This window comes from Electrona antarctica (genome assembly GCF_951216825.1).
Source record: "Electrona antarctica genome assembly, chromosome: 14".
NCBI lineage: Eukaryota > Metazoa > Chordata > Actinopteri > Myctophiformes > Myctophidae > Electrona > Electrona antarctica.
Genome location: NC_136795.1, coordinates 25,288,657 through 25,315,164, shown reverse-complemented (window position 1 = coordinate 25,315,164; position 26,508 = coordinate 25,288,657). Strand labels below are relative to the sequence as shown.

At 40.7% G+C, this 26,508-nt stretch overlaps 2 protein-coding genes across 4 annotated transcripts in view; both read left to right on the top strand.

Annotated features, from left to right (window-relative positions):
* pde4a (phosphodiesterase 4A, cAMP-specific) overlaps positions 1-7,404 on the top strand; it is a 29,602-nt gene extending 22,198 nt beyond the window's left edge. The window contains exons 9-15 of the mRNA XM_079519399.1: positions 17-115; positions 1,817-1,981; positions 2,141-2,240; positions 3,360-3,514; positions 3,665-3,787; positions 5,606-5,788; positions 6,759-7,404. Of these exons, the coding sequence (XP_079375525.1) occupies positions 17-115; positions 1,817-1,981; positions 2,141-2,240; positions 3,360-3,514; positions 3,665-3,787; positions 5,606-5,788; positions 6,759-7,331 (1,398 nt within the window). The 3' untranslated portion in view covers positions 7,332-7,404. The remainder of the gene's footprint in view (positions 1-16; positions 116-1,816; positions 1,982-2,140; positions 2,241-3,359; positions 3,515-3,664; positions 3,788-5,605; positions 5,789-6,758) is intronic.
* A 4,866-nt stretch (positions 7,405-12,270) lies between these two features.
* prkcsh (PRKCSH beta subunit of glucosidase II) lies at positions 12,271-24,073 on the top strand. 3 transcript variants are annotated; one of them, XR_013791549.1, is made up of 19 exons: positions 12,271-12,407; positions 12,939-13,091; positions 13,947-14,063; positions 14,666-14,761; positions 14,855-14,912; positions 15,293-15,410; positions 16,540-16,669; positions 17,613-17,697; positions 18,753-18,831; positions 19,240-19,323; positions 19,408-19,572; positions 19,662-19,752; positions 20,067-20,136; positions 20,381-20,470; positions 20,556-20,630; positions 20,973-21,072; positions 22,827-22,987; positions 23,544-23,614; positions 23,853-24,073. XR_013791549.1 is itself a non-coding variant. In XM_079520478.1 (18 exons), the coding sequence occupies exons 2-17, from the start codon at positions 13,004-13,006 to the stop codon at positions 22,971-22,973; spliced, it is 1,593 nt and encodes a 530-aa protein (XP_079376604.1). In that variant the 5' UTR covers positions 12,271-12,407; positions 12,939-13,003; the 3' UTR covers positions 22,974-22,987; positions 23,853-24,073. The 3 variants fall into 3 exon arrangements, 1 of the variants encoding a protein (XP_079376604.1); XR_013791550.1 differs by having other exon boundaries at positions 12,404-12,493; XM_079520478.1 differs by lacking the exon at positions 23,544-23,614.
* The last annotated feature ends 2,435 nt before the right edge of the window (positions 24,074-26,508 follow it).

Sequence of the window (26,508 nt, the reverse complement as noted above, 5' to 3'; positions counted from 1 at the left end):
TGTGTGGTGCTGGCAGGAGCTGGATGACCTGAATAAGTGGGGCCTTAATATCTTTCACGTGGCGGAGTACTCTAATAACAGACCTCTCAGCTGCATCATGTACGCCATCTTTCAGGTGAGTTATAGACTGTGTTAATAAAAATAAAATAACGTTTTGATGTGATTATTACTGCTTGACTAATTCAAGTTTAGTGTGAATGTTTCAAGCTTTGCTTTATGTTACATCTTGTATACATTGATTGATTGATTTATTGATTGGCACGAGGTATAGTCAGAAATGTTTGTGTGGTATGACGTGTACTTCCGTAGGATTTTTGTGCTAAAATAGTTTTTTTGCAGTTTGGGATAGGGACCAAACTGTCAGAAAATGATGGGTGTCAAATTTTCCTGACCCCCACTCCTTTTCTGGGGGGTCATTATTTGGGTCCTCCCGTAATAGTACGCCAGACAATTAATGTCCTATTTTCATAATATTACGGTTGTTTTGTAGTTTTTAAAATATGCTGAGTTGATTTCTTACACTTTTAAAGATGGGGTGCTGTGATTTTTGTATTTTTCCAGTTTTTCATGTGTTTATGAGGTGACAGTACTTCATTAGACCCCTTGGTGTGGTTGTTATGTGCAATGATGTCTTTGGGTTTCTTCCTGGAGGCTGAAACCTTGACAGTCATACGTGCCAATGAAAAAAACAGTGATATAGTGACATCCACTCCCCTAACCGCTCCCCCTTTATCATACAACAACAGCTGTGGGTGCGGCTTCAGTTCAGGTGGATCACCACCCATCACCACCCACCAGGCAAACCAACCAGGCATACATTATGAACTGGTGGGCGTGTCCACATAAAAACAATATTTGATCAAATGCTGTACACTTTTTTTGAAAAAATTCTTCCTCCTTGTATAATAATAATACCTGATGATCATGTTTCCATCTTTAAAGTAGCCAGAAGAATCTTTTGACCCAAAAGATTCTTCTGGCTACTTAAAAAGTGTAAGAAATAAACTCTGAATATTTTAAAACCTAAAAAACAACCCTAATATTATAAAAATCAGACATTATTGTCTGGCGTACTATTATGGGAGGTCCCAAAATAGATGACCGCCAGAAAAGTGGTGGGATTCGGGAAGGTTTCACAGAGAAGACTTACAGGTTCTTATCCTGGGATTGGTTTAGGTTGCTGTTCCTTTTGATTTTTGTATATATTTGTTCTGTTTTCTGTCATTATAAGATTTGCCTGATGAAGACCGAGGGTCGAAACGTTGCATTTTTGTCTTAATAAAGTACGTTTCTTGCAGAGCTCTAGAAAATAGTGTGCAGATGTTTCTTCTTCCTTTTTGATGTTCGGGAAAATTTGACACCCATCATTTTCTGACAGTTTGGTCCCTATAAAAGCCAAGTCAATTTCAGCACAAAAATCCTACGGGAGCTGTTTTTTGTTTTGACGCCTTGTACCACACTATTTGAGCAAATGTCCTGGGGACTTAATTTCCATTGTGGTCATATGTATTCAATTCATCAACATACCATAACACAAAAATATAATATCATCACCAAAATGTAATATAAAACAACAAGTATGTAGAAAGACACAAGTACATACGAGGTACATAAAAGAACAATTATTTTGTTCTGGTTCTACACTAACAGCAGCAATAATAATCAAGGAAATAAAGAAAGGGATAATCAAAGAATAGCAGCAGTATTAAAACTTTGAAACTCATACTGCTAAGTTATAAACATCTCTCTGTGCCAGTCCTTGGTATTATTTAGGTGACCATATTGTTGACCCTGTGGTTTGTGACTGTGTCATTAGGAGCGGGATCTGTTGAATACATTTCGGATCCCTGTGGACACCTTTGTCACCTACGTGATGACCCTGGAGGACCACTACCATGCCAACGTGGCCTACCACAATAGTCTCCACGCTGCTGATGTCACACAGTCTACGCACGTACTCCTCTCCACGCCGGCTCTGGATGTAAGACACTCTCTGAGAAGAAAAAATATAAAAATAAATGACATTTACTGTGTGGTATGTCATACTAACTATGTGAACGTAACCATTCGGCTTTGAGCAGATGGGTTTATGACAGAATGACTGACACAAGTGTTGTTGTTTGGTCTCTGTCACTGATAGGCTGTGTTTACTGATCTGGAGATACTAGCTGCATTGTTTGCTGCTGCCATCCATGATGTGGACCATCCAGGGGTGTCCAACCAGTTCCTTATTAACACCAGTGAGTTGACATTATAGATGCACGCAAAGGATTCGCTTATTTCATCTTTTTGCCAGATGCTTAAGCGCCTGGACTGCATTTGCACGCACCACTACTGACGACCGTAAAGACGACCGTAGTGAACACTTTTTCATGATTCGCTGCCTAAGCCAATGGGAGACTTACCCATAAAACCCATAGTCTGAACGGCATAAAACCCCATACTCTGAACGCCACAACGTGGAGTGAGTGCCAACAGAAGCTAATGTTATGAGCCAACTGGAGCCAGAGGAAAGCCATAACAAAACACAGTGACTGAACCAACAAAAGAACGTTGGAAACGAACAAAAACGGGCGCTACACAAACTTGTTGCACCTGCCAGTTATGACTGAGTCATTCTTGTTTTTCTTTTCTTTTTTCTTTTTTACTCTTACCTGTTTCACTTGTACTGTTGTTGCTGCTGTGACACCTGATCTGCTTTTGAATGACCACCCAGACTGTGCCATCCTTGGGGATGCACGATTAAAATGGATAAAATAGATAAATCTGATTAATAGTCATTCATTGGTGGATTGTTTTCTCAATCACTTTCAACTTGACGTACGTACCTATGTCATTATAGCTGACACTTTCAAAATATTAAAAGTTAAAAAAAAACATTCACAATTTTCCAAAGACAGTGAAGAAAGTAAACTATTTTCACCATTCCTTGTATGATTTGAGCTGCCAAATGAGTTTTGTATTGTTCCTTTTTTAAATATTTTGTTGTTTTGTCCATACAATGTCAAATTCTGGATGAACTGCAAAGGCACATTAGCCTGGCTCCAGCCCCTACATCGCTATTCACTAGTCGGTCATTAAAAATATGTTCTGGAGTGTCAGGCTAACAGCACATGCCAGGAGCCTAAATAGCAACACCACTGCACCGTGGGCTTCAGTGTATTCACGTTTGTTTTGAAATTATTATCAAGTCCAGCTTTGTCTTTGATATTTTTGAGCATGTGTGTAATTAATATTTATGGCACAGCACGACCGTAAACCGTATGATCATGCTCGGATCCTGCTGTGTTTTGATGCATTTGTTGTAATGTGTGTTGCTCCCCTCATGTACAACGATGTGTGTTGCTCCCCTCACTCAGACTCAGAGTTAGCCCTCATGTACAACGATGAGTCAGTGCTGGAGAACCACCACCTGGCTGTGGGCTTCAAGCTGCTCCACGAGGACAACTGTGACATCTTCCAGAACCTCAGCAAGAGGCAGAGACAGAGTCTAAGGAAGCTTGTCATTGACATGGTGAGTTTGTCTCTGCAGCTTTACCGCATCATGACACAAATATATTCCTTCCTACCTCACTTGCTTCCTCGCTTCCTTCCCTCCTTCATGTATTTCTCCCATCCTGATTTTTGGTCTGCATTGTAACAATGAGACCATATTTCCTCACAGGTTTTGGCAACAGACATGTCTAAACACATGAGTTTGCTGGCTGATCTTAAGACAATGGTTGAGACCAAAAAGGTGACAAGTTCAGGGGTGCTCCTGCTTGACCACTATACTGACCGCATACAGGTGAGTTGTGACCTTCCAAGAAAAATCCTTAAATACTTTCCATTGTTCAGCTGGACATAGTAAAATCGTCAGTGTTCTTGTCAATTTGTAACTCTGAGAGTGTATAAATGGAATCAAATGGACCTGTAAACACTGAGGATTTTACTGCGTATGCCACTCTGTGCAGCAGGCAGTTTCGAACTACAGTACACGTGTACAGTGGCTGTATGTTACCTGTGCAAGTGTTGAACAGCTGTGCAGGTGTTGAACAGCTGTATTAGATTAGATGTCTTTATTATCCACAAGGGAAAATTGTTTTGCTCAGGTCAATGCATACATTCAGGACAATACATACAGGACAATAAATAATTATACAAATACAATAAAACACCCAGCAAAGTACTAGTAAAATAATTATATATTTTTTAAGCTATTTAAAAGAAAGCAAAGTCTCTCTCCACACCATGAAACACTCATAATGTGTGTGTGTGTGTGTGTGTGTGTGTGTGTGTGTGTGTGTGTGCGTGCGTGCGTGCGTGCGTGCGTGCGTGCGTGCGTGCGTGCGTGCGTGCGTGCGTGCGTGCGTGCGTGCGTGCGTGCGTGCGTGTCCATTATCAGCGCATTATGTTATCAGTATGTTTTGTTATCAGCATTAATTATCAGTCCATTATGTTAGCCATGGTGCAGGTGTAGAACAGCTGTATGTTCGCCATGGTGCAGGTGTAGAACAGCTGTATGTTAGCCATGGTGCAGGTGTAGAACAGCTGTATGTTAGCCATGGTGCAGGTGTAGAACAGCTGTATGTTCGCCATGGTGCAGGTGTAGAACAGCTGTATGTTAGCCATGGTGCAGGTGTAGAACAGCTGTATGTTAGCCATGGTGCAGGTGTAGAACAGCTGTATGTTAGCCATGGTGCAGGTGTAGAACAGCTGTATGTTAGCCATGGTGCAGGTGTAGAACAGCTGTATGTTCGCCATGGTGCAGGTGTAGAACAGCTGTATGTTAGCCATGGTGCAGGTGTAGAACAGCTGTATGTTAGCCATGGTGCAGGTGTAGAACAGCTGTATGTTCGCCATGGTGCAGGTGTAGAACAGCTGTATGTTCGCCATGGTGCAGGTGTAGAACAGCTGTATGTTAGCCATGGTGCAGGTGTAGAACAGCTGTATGTTAGCCATGGTGCAGGTGTAGAACAGCTGTATGTTAGCCATGGTGCAGGTGTAGAACAGCTGTATGTTAGCCATGGTGCAGGTGTAGAACAGCTGTATGTTAGCCATGGTGCAGGTGTTGAACAGCTGTATGTTAGCCATGGTGCAGGTGTAGAACAGCTGTATGTTAGCCATGGTGCAGGTGTAGAACAGCTGTATGTTAGCCATGGTGCAGGTGTAGAACAGCTGTATGTTCGCCATGGTGCAGGTGTAGAACAGCTGTATGTTCGTCATGGTGCAGGTGTAGAACAGCTGTATGTTAGCCATGGTGCAGGTGTAGAACAGCTGTATGTTCGCCATGGTGCAGGTGTAGAACAGCTGTATGTTCGCCATGGTGCAGGTGTAGAACAGCTGTATGTTAGCCATGGTGCAGGTGTAGAACAGCTGTATGTTAGCCATGGTGCAGGTGTAGAACAGCTGTATGTTCGCCATGGTGCAGGTGTAGAACAGCTGTATGTTAGCCATGGTGCAGGTGTAGAACAGATGTATGTTAGCCATGGTGCAGGTGTAGAACAGCTGTATGTTAGCCATGGTGCAGGTGTAGAACAGCTGTATGTTAGCCATGGTGCAGGTGTAGAACAGCTGTATGTTAGCCATGGTGCAGGTGTTGAACCGCTGTATGCTACCTGTACAGGTGTTGAGGAACATGGTCCACTGTGCTGACCTGAGCAACCCTACGAAGCCTCTAGATGTATACAGACAATGGACAGAGAGGATCATGGAAGAGTTCTTCAGGCAAGGAGACAAAGAGAGAGAGCGAGGGATGGAGATCAGCCCCATGTGTGACAAACACACTGCGTCTGTGGAGAAGAGTCAGGTAAATAAATAATCAACGCAACTGAATTACCAATGTGCATAGACTAGACGCACACATGTACACACACTACGGAAGAGTCTGTGACTCGGGACCCCTGAAGCATTCGCTGGAGGTCAGCAACTCCGCAACGACCTGCCTCACGACTGCATGAAAAAACGACTATCTTTAAATCACAACGCGTGGAGCTGATCGGTGTGTGTGTGTGTGTGTCTGTGTGTGTTGAAACTGTCGCAGCTATAAGCAGACATCGACCGATAGGAACACACACCTTGCCCATACATGACTAAAAGTCTGCAAATACTTTGACTGGGCCATACATAACTACTGCCCATACGTAACTAAAAGTCTGCAAATACTTTGACTGCATTCGCTGGGCTTCGACCTGCCTAAAAAAAGAAAACTCATTCACCTAAATGGTGCGTTTCTACTACTACTTTCTTCTTTCTCTGGATGTTCAGCAATACAAATGTAATGCATATACACAGCACATAACCCAAAGTCTGCAAATACTTTAAGTGTGCATATCCCCGGGTATGGACTAGTATTATATAATTAACTGAAACTGATTTAAAAAATCGCTAAAACAAACAGGAAATGGCCTTAGTTTTCATCTTTGTCAATGTATTTAATACATAATAATATTTTGGGTGGATATTAAATCTGCCAGTTTTAACCGTAAATAGCTGCAATACTTTTTCTGACACTTTTTAATCTCACCCATGATAAATAACCCATACTACAATAAAGAACTAACACTCCAAAACTAATACAAAACTCAAACTAAGCCTTTTCATAAAAAGAAAAACTAAGATATTATGCTTCTGTCTATAAGCCCAGAAGCCTAAAGAGGATTCCCTTTGACTGAATAGTAGATGTCTGGTTTCACCATACCGTACATGCATGCCAGCTTGTTTCTGTGAGGGACCATGCAGTCGGACCAACCCCCCTAACCTCTTATCTCTGCGTGTAGGTGGGCTTCATCGACTACATCGTCCACCCACTGTGGGAGACGTGGGGCGACCTGGTGCACCCCGACGCCCAGGACATCCTGGACACTCTGGAGGACAACAGGGACTGGTACCAGAGCACCATGCCACAGAGCCCATTGCCGTCCCCCGTGCAGGACAAGGAACTGAACTCCTGCATCGACAAGTTCCAGTTCAAGCTCACCTTAGAGGACTCCACCGAGGGGGAGGTGGGGGGTCAGAGCGAGGACGAAGGCCACGGCCCCACGCCCAACCACGTGGCACAGGAGGACCGCGGTCAGGCGGACGAGGGGGAGGAGGCGGCCGGGGAAACCACCGTGGTGGTGGAGGCAGAAGAGGAGGAGGAGGAGGAGGAAGACGCCATGGCAGAAGTGGAGAATGAGGACACGATAGAAGTAGATGGCGTGGTGGCGATGGAGGTGGAACAGCCGAAAGCACAGAGGCTGGAGGCGGGCGTCGCCGCCAAGGAGAGACTTTCTGACACGAGTCCTGTAGACGAAGAGGAAGAGGCGGATGAGGAAGAGGAGGATTCTTCCTCGCCGGCCGAAGACACATGAGTTCTGCTCCTGTGTCGCTCTGTCCTCACACACACACACACACACACACACACACACACACACACACACACACACACACACACACACACACACATACACACACACATACACACACACGCACACACACTTCTCTTGATCATCCTTTTGATGGCTAAATAAGAGACTAAATGAGAACAAATGAGACTGCATTGACAATACAGACCTTTAAATCTATTTTTCAAAAAAGAAAAAGAAAAAAACGGAATAAAATATATTGCTTCAAAGACAAGTTATTACACAGCAACTGTAGATTCGGAGGGGTGACGAGTCCTTCTTGCTAATTTTCAAAAAAAGAGGAACTTGGGACTATAAGAGGAGATTTAGGAGATCCTTAAAAGTGATTTATACTTGGCTGCACAATGCTGCTTGTAGATCTGCTGTTTTCAGTGTGCGACACGACGTGCAACCAAGTGTAAATCAGGCATTAGTGACGGGCCAGTGAAGACAGCGTAGCACTCCTGGAAGTGAAATAAAATGCACGCACGCCATCACATGCAAGTTCATTCTTGAAACACATGCATTCATTGTTAAAAATTACTATAGACATACACGTGGAGGGTAGTATGCTCACACTGTATTCCATCCACACACTCCCTTTTCTCTGGACTACATTGCACACGCACGCACGCACGCACGCACGCACGCACGCACGCACGCACGCACGCACGCACGCACGCACGCACGCACGCACGCACGCACGCACACACACACACACACACACACACGTGCGCATACTCATGCACACACGTCAAACACATGCATTTTACTGCTGCACTTGCCCATGTGTTTGTGTGTGCGTGCAACTGTGCATATACCCCCATGGGTGGTGGTGGTGCCAGGGGGGGGGGGGGGGGGGGGGGGGGCATTTGGGTGTGGATGAGTAATGAATCTCTTTGGAAAAAGCCATTTCTTAAAGGAGTATCAACTAGTATCATTCAGTATTAGTACTTCATTTTAGAATCACAACCGGAACTGTTCTCCTCAGAAAAGCTACAGTTCCAAGTGACCTTTTTTTCTATTTCTGTCGGAAAGAGACAGAGGAGGCAGAGGAGGAGAGAGGAGAGTGGAGGATGTTTAATGAAAGGAAGATGCTGCGATGAAGGGACCCACACCGGGTCCCACACCCCTTTTTCCCTTTACGAGGAGTGCTACTGGTGCAAGGCGGCTCTGTGCCTTTCTGAAACACCGGCTTCCTGGGTGGAGCTGTTGTGAAGCAATGCATCATGGGACGGGAAGCGTCTACTTTTCGATTGTCTGTCGTTACAGATCTATCCTTGTCGTTCATGATGTAGTGGAGTGTATATCGACACATTCGGTTTCTGTGGTGACATTTTATTTTTTATTTTATTTTTCAGCTGTAAGTCTTCCTTTGTTGCTCTTCTGGTAATATAATAACTCAGAACTCTAGTATATGGAGCAATCACTACCACAACCACAAGTGGACTCTTTTTCCTTACTGATAAGCCATGTGATGCTTTGAAGCATATGTTTTGCCTATTTTCTATTTACCAGAGTTTCTAATTATGCGTGGCTGTGAAATAGTTTCATTAGCATAGCAAATTTTGTCATATGCCATCTGATGCCATCCTGCACTGTGTGTTTTTGTATGTGTCCTTGTGGATAATTCTGACCAAACATTAATGGAGGGAGTACTTTGAATGGGAGCAGAGAGATAGCTCGTGGTTTCAGGGGTGCAGGAAATATCAGGGACGCAGAATGTGAGGGGAGAGGAGTAAACTTGGCCACTAGGATGTCTTGGCTGGCTGTCCCTAATCATCCTTGTTATGTTCAATGCTTTTTTGCCTTAATGTCAAATGCAGGATACATACCTGCTAGTATGTAGATTTATGATATATTCAATATCCTATATGTTTATATCATGCCAGTAGTCTTCTTTCTGTGAGTATTGGTATGTCTATACACGATGTATCCAGCAGTGTGAGTGGAGACACTGCTGTGGCCAACAGAAAGAATGTTTTAATCAGAAGGGAGGAACAAGGACTATCATACGTAGCTGCACATTAGAATCCTCACAAATTGATAAATGAATACTGAGGTTTTTACAGTGTGCCCGAAAGGATGCAGATTAAATAAACCATTAACCATTAATAATGAGGATATAGTGGGCAATGTGGATAAACATGAGGACATTGTCTGTTATTGGAAGTGAGCAGGTATTGGCTTGTCAGCACCAAGGATTTGACGGTGTGCATGTGTGTTTGCATGTGGACGTCTGCGCATGAGTGAGTGACTGAATGATTGAATGAGTGACCTGGTGGGAAAATACAAGAAAGACATCGCCATATAGCATATTATACTGTGTGTCATTTGTCCACGCACAAACATCACCAAATAATAAACGATGTTCAGGATTTGCTCAGCACAGCTTCAGTAGGTTTTGGTTGGTCTACTCTAGACATTTTTCACAGGGTAAAAAACAGAAGACAAGTGTGGCTGTTTTGTAGGCAAGCGCTAGTTTCTGCAGGTCAGCAACTGAGCTTATTTGATGACACCTATGCGTCGTTTGACCTGCTCTGTCGTTGGATGGAGCTGAGCTCTGGGAGCCACACCACAGGTGTCGTTGGATCAGAGCTCTCTGGGGGCCACACCAATTGGCTCTGTCGTTGGATGGAACAGAGCTCTGCATGGGGGCCACACCACCAGGTGGAATGGGAATCCAAATGACAAGATTCCCATATCAATGCATATGGGGCCTTATGATTTCAAGATGTTGTTTTTGTGGCTTCACACTTTATGTCATGAGCTATGAAAACGTATTCATATTTAATTGCCATACTAACACAATACTGTAGCAATTGTTTCTTAATAAGAAATTATTCAATTGATTAATTGCTGCCATTCTTTTTAAAAATGAAGAAGAGAAAACCATGGGATATATCACAGGTCTTTTCTTTGAAGTTTGTGTACAGTTTATTTTTGTATCATTGTTGTGGACAGTCGGGAAATCTAACCATTTATTGATGATATAACTATAAGCATTATCACCCTTGTATATAGTGTAATATTGGATTGTAAATTATGAATTTATCCCAGTCATAAGAATTGACAAATAACCACTTAAGGTTGTTAGGTGATTTGAATCACTTAAGCACTGCAGGCCACATCCTCGCTATGTCATTCTCCTGTCAGTCTCACTCAACTTGTTGTCATTTGTCACATTTTAATTGTGCACATTTATTGTTGAAATAAAGAAAATAATATTTGTACCAGCACTTTACGTTAGCAGGTTGTGAGGCAGAAAATGTGTTTCAGGTTGTGTACAGTGACAGTCTGTGTTGGACATTTTGGTCGTTAGCGGTCACACATTGATTACATTCCATCAGGCCAAGTCCTAAACACTCATTGTGCAATAGTCTTGTGTTAAAAAACCTGCCCTGTTTATAGACACGTATAACAAAATAATGATTCTCTGTTAATGTCCGATGCGAGGGTATATTTTTGACTTATGTGGATTCAATCACATGGGATGTGATGTGACCCAGTGAAACCAAGTGAATAATACAGGTTGTGTCCCTTGATGACTTGGCCATTGCTAGAATGAAATATTCTTAGTAACTTTTATCACTAGTAGCCTGAATGTCAGTCCCAGCCTAAGTAGTTAGTTCCCACTATGGCTGCGATCAGGTTACTTTGTCACTGACTGACTCCCTCTGAGAATAATTCTCTGGGCTTTAATTCATGTGTTTAATCACAAGCTATAGAAAGATTATATAAGTGGGGTAAAAACACCATGAAATGATTGTAATATTTGTAAATTATATTGCTGTAATGTGTAAAATGTGTCTAGTTATTTTTTATTATATTATTTTTATGAAAGGTTTTCCTCTTGACATAGCTGAGGTGTCATTTTGTGAATAAAGGCATTTAATAAGCAAACATCTATATATAAAACAATATTATATATCAGTATATTTTCTTTTATTTCACTGTTCAGTACTGTAAAGTGTGTTAAGATTACAAATAAAGGAAGATTTTTATATTAAACACCACATCCTGCTGATGTTTACGTATAGTTGTACTGTATAGTTTTGTTCAAATGAACGAGTTAATAGAATCAAAACTGCTTGATAAATCACGATGTGTATGTGGTTGTACAAGATCTAGGTTCAGTACAAAGCAGCATCAACATTATAAACCTTACAAATAGGCAGCCAGTCCAATAAACATAGGCTAACAGTTAAAATGAAAATAAAAAAGAAGAAAAATAAAAGGAAGGAAATTAATGTTCATTTAAGGTTCATATACATCCAGAATGTCTCTTTCATTTTGCTTTCTACATTTACCCTGCCCAACATTTATATGTGTATGTCAGTGGTTATTAACAAATCAGTGTGTCAATTATGATCATTTTGGGAAGCCGATCCCCTTTTCCACCAAAATAACTTTAACTGGTTCAGTTCTTTATATTTTATGATGGTTTATCACAGTCCTTAACATTGAGGATTTACAGTTATCAAGGGTGGTCTCTGGCCTAATATAATGCATATCAAACATGGAGTTCATTGAAAGTATAAAGTTTGAGAATGAAAATTACAAAACATTACAAACACTTAACAAAAGAAATATGAAAAATATCTTTCCATGATCAGTCAGTGAGTGAGAGTCGGTATTGTGGTTGGTATACTTTTAATATTGTTGACATTTTATGCTGTACATTAAGTAGGCCTATGAGAATGTGGCCTGAACCAACTAGTAGAACTTCGACAACATATATACAACAACAACAACATATATATGTAATGTATATTACAAGTTAATTTGTCCTTTGTCCGATTCGACGACTGATCGAAGCTTTATTTGACAGCAACACCTGCACGAGATGGCTGCATATTGTCTGCATCCATCTCTTTGCATCCATCTAGCAGCACTTCAATACCCACAGTGCACTGCTCAAGTTCAGACGTACCCATTGTGTCCACCAATCAGGACGCGTAAAAAAACGTTCCGTCCAATCAGAGTGAAACAACACGGAACACGCTCCACACAGTTGCGCATGCGCCAGGGAACCAGGAAAGGGTAATGAGCTGAATGATTGAGCCGTTTATCCACAAAACAATTTGCCTGAAGTTACATTTGGTGTTAGTGTATCGTGTTTGTAGGAGGTAATGAAGGGTTGTTGTTAAGGCATACATACAACGGCTGATTGCTTTCGCAGTGTAACGTTAACGTTTATGTGTTTTTCGATTAAATCCCTCTAGCTCTAGCTAATGTGGCTAACGTGTAGCCCGACTGCAGCCGTCAAAAAGTCTCATTTATTTTAAAATAATGTCAACATTTATTGGATTGTTATTTAATCACCTCGAGCTGTTCCGTCAGAGTTGTCTGTGTCTGGCCGGAGGAAAGCATATATGTGTAATTTTAGATGTTTGCTTGTGGCAAAAAAGAAGAAGAAATATATATATATATATATATATATATATATACAAATGTATTATTATTACATTTTTGGAAAAAGAATAGTGTGAAAACCTGAGAACTATTAATGTAGAAATAGAAAGCTTTAGACGTGCTTCATTTGTTGTGGCTTTCTTTCATTTCATTTGACAGGTGCTCAGAATACCAGCATTGCCCATCTATCTATCCAGCCTGACCTGGCCGGCCGTGACTTAATCATGTCCAGTGTGTACCTGCTGTTGCTGCTGACCATGGGAGTGGTCTCCTCTGTGGAGGTTCAACGCCCCCGCGGTGTTCCCTTATCAAGTATGTTCTGTAACGCAGCAGGGTTTCTCAAATAGTTGCCAGGGGTTCTGCAGAATACTTAGCACTGCCATTTAACCGTCTAGACTTTGGAAAATGGATGTGAGTTGCACTGTTCTTGGTGCGTTCTTTTTCAATCTATCGTACACAAAGTCTCTTCACCAAAATTTGCAGATCTACAAGCTCACAACGTGTCACAACGTGACACGTTGTGAGCTCGTAGATTGGCTATTTTTGTCAAATGTTCCCCCCATAATAATAATAACTTGATTTGTACAGCACCTTTCATCAAGTGTTTTGCAGAGCAATGAAGAAAAAAAAGAAAAGCAAAGGCATAAAACAACATTAAAGGGATGACACTAAACTGGTGTATTTTCGATTGGGAATTTTTCACTCAAAGGCTTTCAGCTTTCAGGAAGAAACCAAAAATACATAGGGAAGACATTTGAATATTATAGCCACACCTGGTTAACTCCATAGACACATAGAAAACAAAGTACAAAAGTCATGGCACTCCATCCTTAAAAATGTAAGAATAGGGATGCCCCAGCATCACTATTCAAGTCCTTCAAGTGCTTAAAGTAAAAAAGTTCGGTCATATAATGGAAACAGATATTCTCTCAAGTTTTCCTCATGACGTACGGATCTTGGAGTGAAAGTTTCACATATTTACGTAGCGCAATATGACATAAGATTCTAAAAATGAACAATGTCATTCAGGGGTGCCGTGGATGATAACGTTATTTTCAGGGGTGACCTGAGCCAAAAAATAAAGTTAGAAAATCATTCTGTTAAATCTCAGCGATGTCTAATTGCCACTGACTCTGTTGTTCCTTGTTGTTCCACCACCACCAACAGAGAGGCAGTTCTACGAGGAGAACAAATCGTTCACTTGCTTGGACGGCTCTCGCACCATTCCTTTTGACAGGGTCAACGACGACTATTGTGACTGCAAGGACGGCTCCGATGAGCCAGGTACTGTATGTCTGCTGATGGCAGTCCCTGGACATTATTATTATTATATTACAGTCAGGTTGTCAACTGCATGACATGCTGACAACAAGCTCTTACAGCCTGCATACGTTCTGTTTTCTCACACTACTGCAGTAGTGGTGGATATTGCTTGCAATCTCACGATAGATATGTATCATGATATAGAGGCCAACAATACGATATATACGGTATCTTGATTAAACATTTATTCAAAATAATAACCATGTTGCACAAATCAACCAGAATACCAGATCATTCATGCCGTTTATTGCTGTATCCATACAGCAGCCTCTCGATCGATTCACCTATCGTCCGATATATTGCCATATCGATTAATTGAATGCACCACTATACTGCAGTAAATTCACCAGTAATTAACCTATTGATTTAAAACCAGGAAAGCATCCTTTTAGATTTCAGCATCGGCTATTCAAAAGTAGCAGATCTACAAGCTCACAGTGCGTCACTTCGTGCCATGCTGCGAGCTTGTACATCTGCTATTTTTCAATATTTTTGAAAAATATACAAGATATAATATTTCCCCCAAGTGAGTTGTATATATTTGAATAATCATTTTCTTTTAGGCACGGCTGCTTGTCCCAATGGCAGTTTCCACTGCACAAATGCAGGTTTCAGACCAGCCTTCATTCCTTCCTCCCGCATAAATGATGGAATCTGTGGTAAGAATAATATCCTCAAAATGTCATGAAAGCCTTTCTTCAAGCTTGGTAGTGTGTTTTGACTTTGGCGTAATGCATTCTCTCCCATCCCAGATTGCTGTGACACAACAGATGAATACAACAGTGGAGCATCATGCAAGAACACCTGCAGGTGAAAATGCTTTTGTGCACGTCACATTATCAACAAACGTGGGTTCCAGAGCCCCCCAGCAGTCCTTGAGAGGGTTCCAGGGGGTCCCCACTCCCCAGCAAAAATGATTGATTGTTTAGTTATGAACTAAATGGACCCTTATGGGCCTGTATCAAGCTGGGGGTCTTTGAAAAAAGAAAGAAAACGGTAGAGAATCACTGCTTTTTTAGTGTTTGTTCCCTCAACCATGGAAGGGCACTTTCTTGTATTGATGTGTATTTTATCATTAGAATGTTTCAGTTACATGTACAGTAGCAGGACTTGCAAAAATGAAAGTGACTTTAATATGTGAAGGTTTCTATTTGTTGAAATTAAAATAACTGTGTTTCTGTGATCATCAGGGATATGGGCCGCAAGGAGCGAGAAGTCCTGCAGAAGAATGCAGAAATAGCTAAAGAAGGCTTTCTGCTTAAGCAACAACTCATACATGAAGCCAAGCAGGGCCAGGAGGAAAAACAGGTTTGACTCACTGTGAATGACAAAATAATGTCTGGAGGTTGGTTGTGCGATATGCAGCCATTTCCGATAAACAAGGGGAATTATAATAAAGTATGCACATGCATCACTTTTCCACTGGGACAAGCCCCCCCCCCCTCATGTAGACAGTGGCAAAACGTAGATCATATTCACATGGCGGCAATGTTGGCATTTCATTAATTTAATAGCAAAATGGCCACCATGTGAATATAGTCTATTGAGCAGCATGGAGCATTGCAGTTTAGAACCACTCATTGGAAATCACTCAACTGTCCTGCGTATCACCTGTTTCTAAATGTCATATAATGCAGGAGGCAGCAGGATGTTGTGTTATTGAAGATGAGCGCTTCCAAACTCTGACCTGGTGACCATGTCTATGGTGGATTTTTATTAAACAAAAACTTTGCAGATAGAGTATAATTCAAGCTTTCTGTACACTACACATGCAATGTTGGTGAGTTTAGTTCCTGCATAACTTCCTGGTACGATGATGTCACACACATAGCCTCTATAACATGCTGTTGTGTTTGAAAACACATCAGCCCTCTCCCTAACCTCTGTGGCTCTTTCTGACAAAACCTGATTTATATTGCTGAAAAGAACTGATCGGTTTGTTTTGGCATGTGCCACTATCGGGTGATACCTAACGCACCTAAAAGAATACAGCAGCCAATGCAAGACAAGTCAACCTTGCTACTGTTGGCAAGCTATTTCTGTTTTATGTCAGTTTTAGAGATGGATAGTACATGTATCTGGCAATTAAATTGATAATTAATGACTTATTACAGCTAGAACCTCTCATCCAGTGCCACATGAAAATCAAGGTTAATGTTTGTAGTATGCTAGTAAGCATGATGCTAAATCTGTTCTCCTTATTGCATAGGGTTTAATTAATATATTATACATTATATTTTCTTTAGCATAATATGATATGTATATTTAAAAAAAATATATATATATATATATATATATATATATATATATATATATATATATATATATATATATATATATATATATATGATATATAATAAACAATTTATTATATTCAATGTAATACTCAATTACGATATGACTATATTCGGAGTTTATCTGTTATACACCTCAACAGAGCAAATTGTCAGAGCATCAGGCTACTAAGAAAAACATGGAAGAAAAGCTGGAGGCTCTGAGAACTGCAAAGGAGACCGCAGAGAACCCGGAGAAAGAAGCTAAAGATCGCCATCTGAAGGCTTGGGAAGGTAATGCATCTGAAAGGGTTCCTCAACCCGAGAGGATTCTTTAAGGATTCCTTTGTATGTTTTTACAGTGCCTAATAATTAATTGAATGCTGGTAGTTCACGCTTAGTGTGTGTGTATATATATATATATATATATATATATATATATATATGGGTGGCTGTGGCTCAGGAGGTAGAGCAGGTCATCCAATGATCTGTGGGTCAGTGGTTCGAATCCCGGCTCCTCCTGTCCACATGTCGAAGTGTCTTTGGGCAAGACACTGAACACTACATTGCCTCCAATGAGTTGGTCGGTGTGAGCTTGCCACCATTGGTGTGTGAATGTGGGAAGTGAGGACGCTGGCGTCGACTGTTCGCCGCTTCACCTCCCAATGTATGAATGAATGAACCATTGTAAAGCGCTTTGAGCACTTGGAAAAGTGCTATAAAAATGCAATTCATATATATATATATATATATATATATATATATATATATATATATATATATATATAATAAACAATAGCGAGAAGATTTACATTTCATTTTAGAATTTTCATTTCTAATTTATATAGGCTTCGATTATTTTCATTTATATTAGGACAAATTTGCGCAACTGTAAAGATGAAATGGAAGTGGTGTGTAGGCGTCACATCCGTTTAATCCCTGGATCATTTTGCGTATGGATGCTATAGAGATGGTGCTTTTCTTTTCTTTTCTTTAGCATAACTATTGGAGCCTACTATGACCCTTTGTCATTTTGACTTCAACCTTTTAAATGCAAAAGCTACCTCTCTTCAAGGCAGCCTACTGATAATTCTATAACTAATATAAGTTTCATGAAAGTCTGGCCATCCGTTCTTGAGTTATTTTTTTCAGACCCTGCCATGCAGGAAGGGTAATCTACATTGGAAGCTATTAACTGTTAATCAAGGAATTAATAACAATTGTCATTCTCTTTCAGAACAAAAAGCTCTCCTTCAGGAGGAGAAGGACAAGGCTAGGATGGCCGAGGCTTTTCTGGAACTGGACGATGATGCAGATGGCTTGTGAGTATTTGTACTCTGTAGGGTGGAGTATTTGTACCAGGGGCGGGCCGTCAGTGGGAGCTGGGGGTATGGCCGTTCCCCGGCCTGGGGACTCCAGGGGCCTGGCCTTCCAGCTGCCAGATGATCACAGTCACAGACCTTTACTTGGTCGCGCTTTACAAGCCAGGCAGCAGGCCCATTCAAAAAATTATCTCGGGGTTCTACAAATGTCTATCTACGTCCTGTAAGTAGACTTAGAAATAAAACTAGCGTTGACTAATCATTAGAAGTGGCTCTAATTTTGAAGAGGAAGTCCGTTTCGGTTGTAGCCATTGAGTCAATTGCCATGAGAGTTGTTATGATGTCGGCAAGCGCTGTAGTCTAACCAAGATTAGTAAACATTACAAGAACCCACAAGGATTCAAGCTTTTAGTTCATATAAAATATGATATGAAAACCATGCATCTTTGACTTAAACAATGTACACATTTTGGAAGTACGTTAAACATGGAACCTCGGCAGCATTAGGTGAGTAGTTAATTGTATAAGTCTCTTGCTGGTAAAACCATCAACAGGTAGGCTACAGTACTGTCACTGCCTGCAATAATGTGAAGTTATTAATTGAAGTTCACTTAGCCTGCTTGTGTCTTGCCCTTAAATAGTGGAACTGTTTGGCCGCTGTGCCAATACTTCTAAACATTTTAGTTCATTAGTTTCAGTGGGACCCACATGCACTGTGGTACTGCCTGAACTCCTAACTCTCAAATGGTTTGAATTTGTCTGAGAGAAAACTGCAGTAGCCGAGGTTAAAGGCCTATTCATACTCCAGCTTTAGGTGATGAGTACCTCGTCCGTCACTCAACACAACGTTTGTTTACAGCAGGTTCACGTTGCGGGTCATGTGCGCCTTCAAAATAAGGGTCTTCATTGCAAAACACTTGACTGGCAGTGGTGGAAGAATTAATTCATTTATACCTGGCAGCTAATGTGTTAAAAGGATCAAACACAAAAAAGCTCCAGAGCTTATTCCCATTGTGTGATTCAGTGAGTCATGTTGTACTTTGTATCCATTTCAGTGTCTCAGTGGCTGAGCTTCTCTCCCACATTGAGCTCGACCCAGATTCGGATGGGGCCTTGACAGAGACAGAGGTGCAGGTAGGATGTCAGTCATTGTACCTAGTTAAAGAGAGAGTTCACCCCCAAAAAAAGATTACTCACCCCATGGAGACTGGAATTCATGATGACCAGCAGTGGTTCCCTATGGAGATGCAAATAGTCTCCTTTGTGTCTCCATAGGGAACCACACAAATAGTCTCCTTTGTGTCTCCATAGGGAACCACTGCTGGTCATCAAATGACCAATCCATGGGGTGAGTAATCCATAGGAAAAAGTCATTTTGGAAATGAACTATTCCTTTAACGCAGAGATTTGATTCTTTTGCAGAAAGTACATATTCCTGCAGCCTTTGGCTGTTTAGTTTTTTCTTTTTGAGCAATTTTAACAGAAGGTTTTGGGAGCTGAATAAAACAACACGTGGTGCTGCTGTGTCTTATGTTTAATAAGGGATTGCTGGGGGGATCAGACAAAGTGGACACGGTGGGATTTGAGACGGTGTGGAGCAGCATCAAAGAAAAATACATATCTGAGGTAAGAATAATCTAAGAATCCTCTCTTGGGTGCTCCCTACATGCGATGGGGCCAGCCTTAGATCTATTTATCAATCTCTGACAGACTCAGGCAGACAGCCCCGTGGCGGTAGAGCCGCCCCAGGAGGAGGCGAGGGAGCCGGTCGCCGACAGTGACTCTGAGCACTATCCCGAGGAAGACATCCCAGAGGAGGAGGACGACGACGACGAGGAAGATGATGAGGACGACCAAGAAGAAGATGATGACAAGGCAAGCTTCTCCTCTCCCTGGGCTTGCGTGGTAACAGAACCATTGTCTGTCTTAGCGACTAACTCTCATCTCTGTGTTTTGACGTTTAGAGTCCTCCTCCAGTGCTCAATCAAGAGAAGAAGGATGATGATGACGAGGCTATGCCATCCTTTGATGAAGATACACAGAAGCTTATTGATGGTGAGTATATAGACCTTAAACAAAACTGACGGCAATGACATTAATATGGTTGTTTACTTTTATTTGTTTATTTAGACGGGACAATGCATATTGACGTTACATAAATGCAATGCAATGTAAATACACGGGATTTAGCAAAAATGCTAATTCTCATCCGTGTTTAAAGTATTTATTACCATGGACAGCTCCTGTGTATTTAGCTTAAAACACGTAAATGAAACTCCTACAATTTACATTATTTCCCTCACCTGCAATGTTTCCATTTTTATTGTGGAGTAGTAGTATTTCCTCAATGAAATTCATCTCATTCTCAGCCGCTCAGAAAACAAGGGATGAATTTGACGAGGCTGAGAGAGGTCTCAGAGAAGAAGATGATCAGATCAAGTAAGTTTAATGTGAATAGACTTATTTTTCCACAAATCATTTCAGGGAGTTCACAGGCTAGCTTTGACCACTGCAGTGGGTAGAAGTTGATGTGAATGCAACAATGCCCATAATTTCAGATATTTATTGAGTAATGGGTACTATAAATGAAAAAGCAATGTGAAGCATTTATTGTCTGTGTAAGAACTATCTGATTCTGTTCTGATTCCTCTTATCTAATTTAACCGTTTGGATTTATTTGCAGGAGCCTTGAGAAGGAGATCTCTTTTGACTTTGGGCCCAGTGCTGAGTTTGCCCACCTCTACAGCCAGTGTTACGAGTTATCTACCAGCGAGTATGTGCACACTGAAGTCAAACAAACCTGCACGTTTGTCCATGTATGAATTATCAGTGCTGAGAAACCTCTCTGTCATTCTCAGGTACATCTACAGGCTTTGTCCATTCAACCGTGTGTCCCAGAAACCCAAGTATGGCGGATCAGAGACCAACCTCGGGTGAGCTCAATATTAACCCATTAAGGCCTGAGACCTGATTCTACAAAATGTCTTCTAAATCATAACGGCTTTCTGAAAAACATGTTTCTATGTCAGTGGTTCTCAAACTTTTTCATGTCAAGGACCCACAGAATGATTTTGGCCGCAGACCCTCATCTCTGCTGTGATATATATATATATATATATATATATAAATAATATAATATAATTTGCTATTTTTCAGCAGCTAAAGTATACAATAATGGTGACACAGATGCGCTCCAGGTCTTAACAGTGTCCCTACGTTTTGCTATATAGCAAATTTGAATTGTGGTTTTATATCCTTCCATTTTCTCTCTCTAGATCCTGGGGAAGTTGGGCGGGACCTGAAGGTGACATCTACTCCATAATGAAGTATGATCATGGAACAGGTTGCTGGCAAGGCCCTAACAGATCCACCACCGTAAGTCTGCTTTTCAGAACCTCTGTTTGATTATTTAATAAAGAAATAAATCACACCTGTGTGAAGTGAGGGGCATTGTTTATCATCAGTCATCATCATACATCATCTCATTCCGGCCAATCACAATTTGCGTCCTCACTTTCGTCTTCAATGTTTGTATTTACACAATGTTTGTGTTTACAGTACACAAACACTCAAAGCTATTCATTGTCAATGGCATTCAATGTTTGTGTTAAGACGATGTTTGTGTTTACACAAACCCTCAAAGCTGGACATAGGAGGGGATAGCGCCCCTCAAAATTTCGTTTGGAGGATAAAAACCCCTTGAGATGCCGCATCTCGTTTTCGAGGGAGTCCTCTGGCACAAACGATGACAATAAACAACCACCCAACAATCAACAGTAACATCAACAAAACGTATACATGAGGGGGATCTCACACCATCCTAGACCATTCTACACGTTACACACATCATTTAACAAATGATAATAAACTAGAATGTTGCAATTTTAACAATTGCAAGTGTGGTTGCCTCTTGTTTATATACAGTAAGTGGAGATGCTGATGTAATGTACATCATGATAATGGAAAACCCCATAGACCCACATGACGTCAGAAGTTGATCTAGAAACATCTTATATCTATAATAAATGCACCATGTCTCTGTACGTCTGTCTGTCCGTGTGTATGGCTGTAATGCATGTAACTCGAGAACCATTCGCCCCACCGACTTCAAATTCGAGACACGCATTCCACACCCCAACAGGGAGTGCAGTGCCCGGTGTCCCACGGTTGTCCAGAACTGCCACAAAAGGCCTCTGCCCTGGCTCTGGACAGGGCCTGCCCATGGTCCACACACAGAACTCCATATATAGGAATAAAGGAACACAGAGAGACAGATACAGAAATCTTCATAATGGGCATAAAAGGGACACAGACAGATGGGTGGAACGGGTACTCTTGACACGGTTACACCGGGTATTGCATAGCTGGGTGGGGCATGGATCTCCAACTTCCATCGTTACCGACTCTGTGCTCTACAGCCAGGTCTACTTTATTGTACTCAGTCTATAGCAGAGTATTGGACTCGAGACTCGATGACTCGACTCGAGTCCGACTCGAGTCATTGATTTGACGACTTGCAACTCGACTTGGACTTAAGGGTAAAAACTTGAGACTCGACTTGACTTGGAAGACAATGACTCCAGACTCGACTCGACTTGAGACAAGCTGACTCGGACACCACCATCAAGTGTCACTGTTGTGCAGCCTAACACACAGAGGCCAGGGAGGAGAGCTTGTACAGTACAGTACAGTACAGTACAGTACAGTACAGTACAGTACAGTACAGTACAGTACTCGACAATCTTGTGACTCGACCCGACTTGACTTGACATAACCTTGTGACTCGACCCGACTTGACTCGACAACCTTGTGACTCGACCCGACTTGACATAACCTTGTGACTCGACTTGACTTGACTTGCCCACAACAGAAAAACTTGAGACTTGCTTGAGACTTGGACCAAATGACTTGCTACTCGACTCGGACTCGGATCGGAGGGACTCGTGCAATTGTCTGGTCTATAGTACAATAACAATAGTCCCTAATATTGGACTTAGTGGCCAACTACACTAATAAATGAAAAACCAATATACAATCAATTATATAAAACAAGTATCAGACCAATATTATCGCTTCCTTGTTGACAATGCAGTAATGCACACAGTAGTTTAACGTCCTATGCGTTTCAGGTGAAGTTAACGTGTGGAAAGGAGACCGTAGTGGTGTCCACCTCAGAGCCCAGTCGCTGTGAATACCTGATGGAGTTCATCACTCCTGCTGTGTGCCACGAGCCTGAAAGTCTGGATTCCATGCATCACGGACACACAGAGCTCTAGCTTCACTCGTTATCGTAAGTTCATATCAGTTCCTAAACGACCATGTGGCGGCAGTTCCACACTGATGACAGTAATGGTGGACCATGGATCAGCTTCTGTTCTATTTACTGGATCTCAAACAAAGAAAGCATTGTTTGTTGGACAGGTGTTAGCGTAGCTAGCTTACAGTAACATCTAATAGTTAGTATACTGGCAAACATGAAATTGTAACATGCTTTTTAGACGTAGGTTTGCACCTATCCGACTGGCAGTACAGTACAATTCTGTATCGTCAACTGGCAACAGTTACAGTATTTTCTACATAGCACTAATTGAAATGGTTGTGACCATTCTTGCACATATTCTGCGCTCTACTTTTGAGACAAACTGTGTCTGCCACATATCCAAATACAAAAGATGGCCTTGAAGTTGTAATGCGCCAACATTTACTTGGAATAAACCTACTTATAAACGTTTTGATCCCTGTCCACTTCAGTTGGGGATCGAAACGGTCATCCACTAAATAAGTGTTGGAGAGTCGGACTAATTGAAATGTGCAAATATTGATTGTAAAGGCTTCCTTAAATGTAGGTTCAGCATATAAGACCAGCAATAAAAGCGAAGAAAATTTGCCAGTAGAAGAACAGAACAGAAAAAACAAGGTACTATTTGTTGGAGTTAAGTTTCTTAATCTTAATACAAGCATGTAATAGCTCTGTTTTTACATGCTTAGTTCATAGGTAAATGCCTTTCAGATGGGAGGGAGTATGTTAGCATTTGTATTTGATTTAAATCAAATTACTAGCACTTCGCTCTTTTGAAATCAAATCTTGGGGGGCTACAGCTACGCAATTCTCTTCAGCAAAAAACCCATGTGGATTCATATGCTCTCTCTTTCAGGCTGTTTTTAAGGGACCAGATCCATTTCAACCTCCTGCAACTGATCTGCTGTAACAAGTTTCTACACTCATCTTGATTAATAATGGAGACTAGAAGTGAAATTCCAATTTGTCTTGGTCTCTCTGCACTTCCATTGCCTGTCTTGTACTTTTGTTTTGGGCTAGAATTTTGTCAAAAACTGTCATTCCATTATTTTCGAATAAAGTTCCTTTTTAACAGATTCTAAACTCGCTTCCTTTTTACTACTGCCAAATATGAATAGATGATAGTATACTAGACTTGTGTGTTTATATCATGTTGAGATACATTTAGATTTTCACCTGGGCATGTGTTTTTTCTTGATCTTATCCAACCAAGTATACGCTTGTTGCACTTGGCTGAGGTTGGATGATATGAGAGCAACAACAAATGCTTTATCCAATACATTTATCGGCTAGCCATAGCCTTATTAAGGCTACTCCGAAAGACACGTGTCATCTCAAAACTTACAAAAATACAGTACATTGTATTTCTATTTCAAAACGTAGTGAAATAGGTGATCTACAAGCTCACGTTGAAACACTGGACTAAGCAATAATGCAGTCTTCCAAGTAAGTAAGGGAAACATTTACACCATGTTTGGTACTACTTGTACTACATGAGTGGATGATGATTCAAAAGTTTTAATAAACAATATATTTGTGAAAAAGAAATAGGGTCACTCAGATTTGTAACTTTTATTTTTTTCCGGCATGTAAAGTACAAATAATTAAACAATTCCATGAAAAAGTCTTCAAGCGTCTTCAGCTGAAATCCCAGTAATAAATATCCTAGACTAAACTGAAAGGTTTATTTTTTTCTTTGTTACATTTTGTCATTGTTCATTTGGTCATGTTTTGGAAGTATGAGATTTTGTGTTTTTTTTCCCCCACCGACGTTGGATGTCGGTGGGTCTGTTTTGATCGTTTCACTTTTGATTTGTTCTACCATTCCAGGAAAAATGTAAGAAAAACATCACTAAGTTACTGTGTCCCCTCTTCTAAATAAATAGACACAAAATACAGTTGGTTGAGAAACAGAGGAACCACTCACCCCATTGCCTACTCGTGTAACTCCCAAGAATCCTTTCTGACTGCTGTTAGGAGTGCTGGATTAGTTTAAACAGGTGCTTTGGCCTGGGCACTAACAAAAGCATCTTTGTACCAAGAACATCTTTGAACCATTAACATAGATTGGAACCAAGATGATCTCAGCACTGTGATGTCTTTAGGGAAATCCAACAATCCATAATCGACCCATGATATATGTTAACCCATCAGAATAGACTGGAAAGTATCTTGAGAGCACATCTCATCTTGGACGTTGGCCAATCTCCTGGCTTGTTTACTGGGCCACAGCAGCCACGCCCCAGACCCTGCTAACACCGGCTTTATACCTAGTTCTGTGCCTGTGTCTTGTGCTGGAAATAGACAATCTACAAGCTCACAATTTGTACACTGAGCTTGTAGATCCGCTATTAATGGTGTGAGACACGGCACACAACCTGAAGTATAAATCAGGCTTTAATTTCCTCTCAGGGGTTGTTGGGAGTGGTTGAAAAAACAAGACTGTGATTAGATTAAATAATCAAAAGATTTTTTCATTTAACAAGACAAACAGAACACAGGCAGTAAAGGCATAACATCTAGCACACAGCATGTATGTTTATACACTTCAATTAGTTAAATATAGCAGTGCATTCTTTGACTATGGAGAACATTTCCAAATCGAACTTCTAAAGCTGTTTTTTTTATCTATGTGTCCCCCTTTTTAAGAAAAGAAATGATGTAATCACAATTTTGGCAAACTTAAAATCTTTTTAAACTTGCAAATATAATGAAATAAACCATAAATATACACAAAACATACTTTATACGAGGCAATAATAATAATCATAATAAATAGTTTTTAAGTTAACAATAAGTTAAAACTACAAGCTTAAAGTCGCCCAAATAATACAAGTTTGTTGGCGCTATCTTGAATTTTTTCTGTTTAAATTATTTTTATGTTGCAACAAAAGCTACCACAGACTTTTACAAACACAATTGAACACAGTTTGATTGAAATAAAAAAATCTAACTAAGTCTAAAATCGGCATACACTGTAAGAACTAATTAAATAATGGAAGAAAAAAATAACAAATTGTACCCAATCAAAGCAACCAAAAGAAAATATTTGACCCATGTGTGTCCTCTATGGCAACGTCAACAACACAAAATACGTTAATTTAACAAGTGAGTCTTGATATGTAAAAAGAAATTAATAAATTACAGGAAATAAATGATATTTGAAATTGACACGGGCTAAAACTGATGATATATTAGACAGTATTCCTTTCAAGGTCATTTAGAATTGCTCTATTATGTCAGCCAAATATGCAGTTTGTTTCAGCTTGCATGGTGAGAGCACAAATCAGGGGCTGGGGGAAGGGATTATGGACATTTAGAAATCAGAACTCTCATTGCTTTTGATTCTCTTAATGAATCCGTTTCTTTTAACACTTCATTTTTCTGAACATTTTTGATCCTTTCACTATTCCGCAAACCATTTCAGTGTGACGTTTAATTTCTTTTTAAAAAATATATATTCATTTGTTCTCAGTCAATATAAAAACAAAGCACATTGCACTTACTGTTCC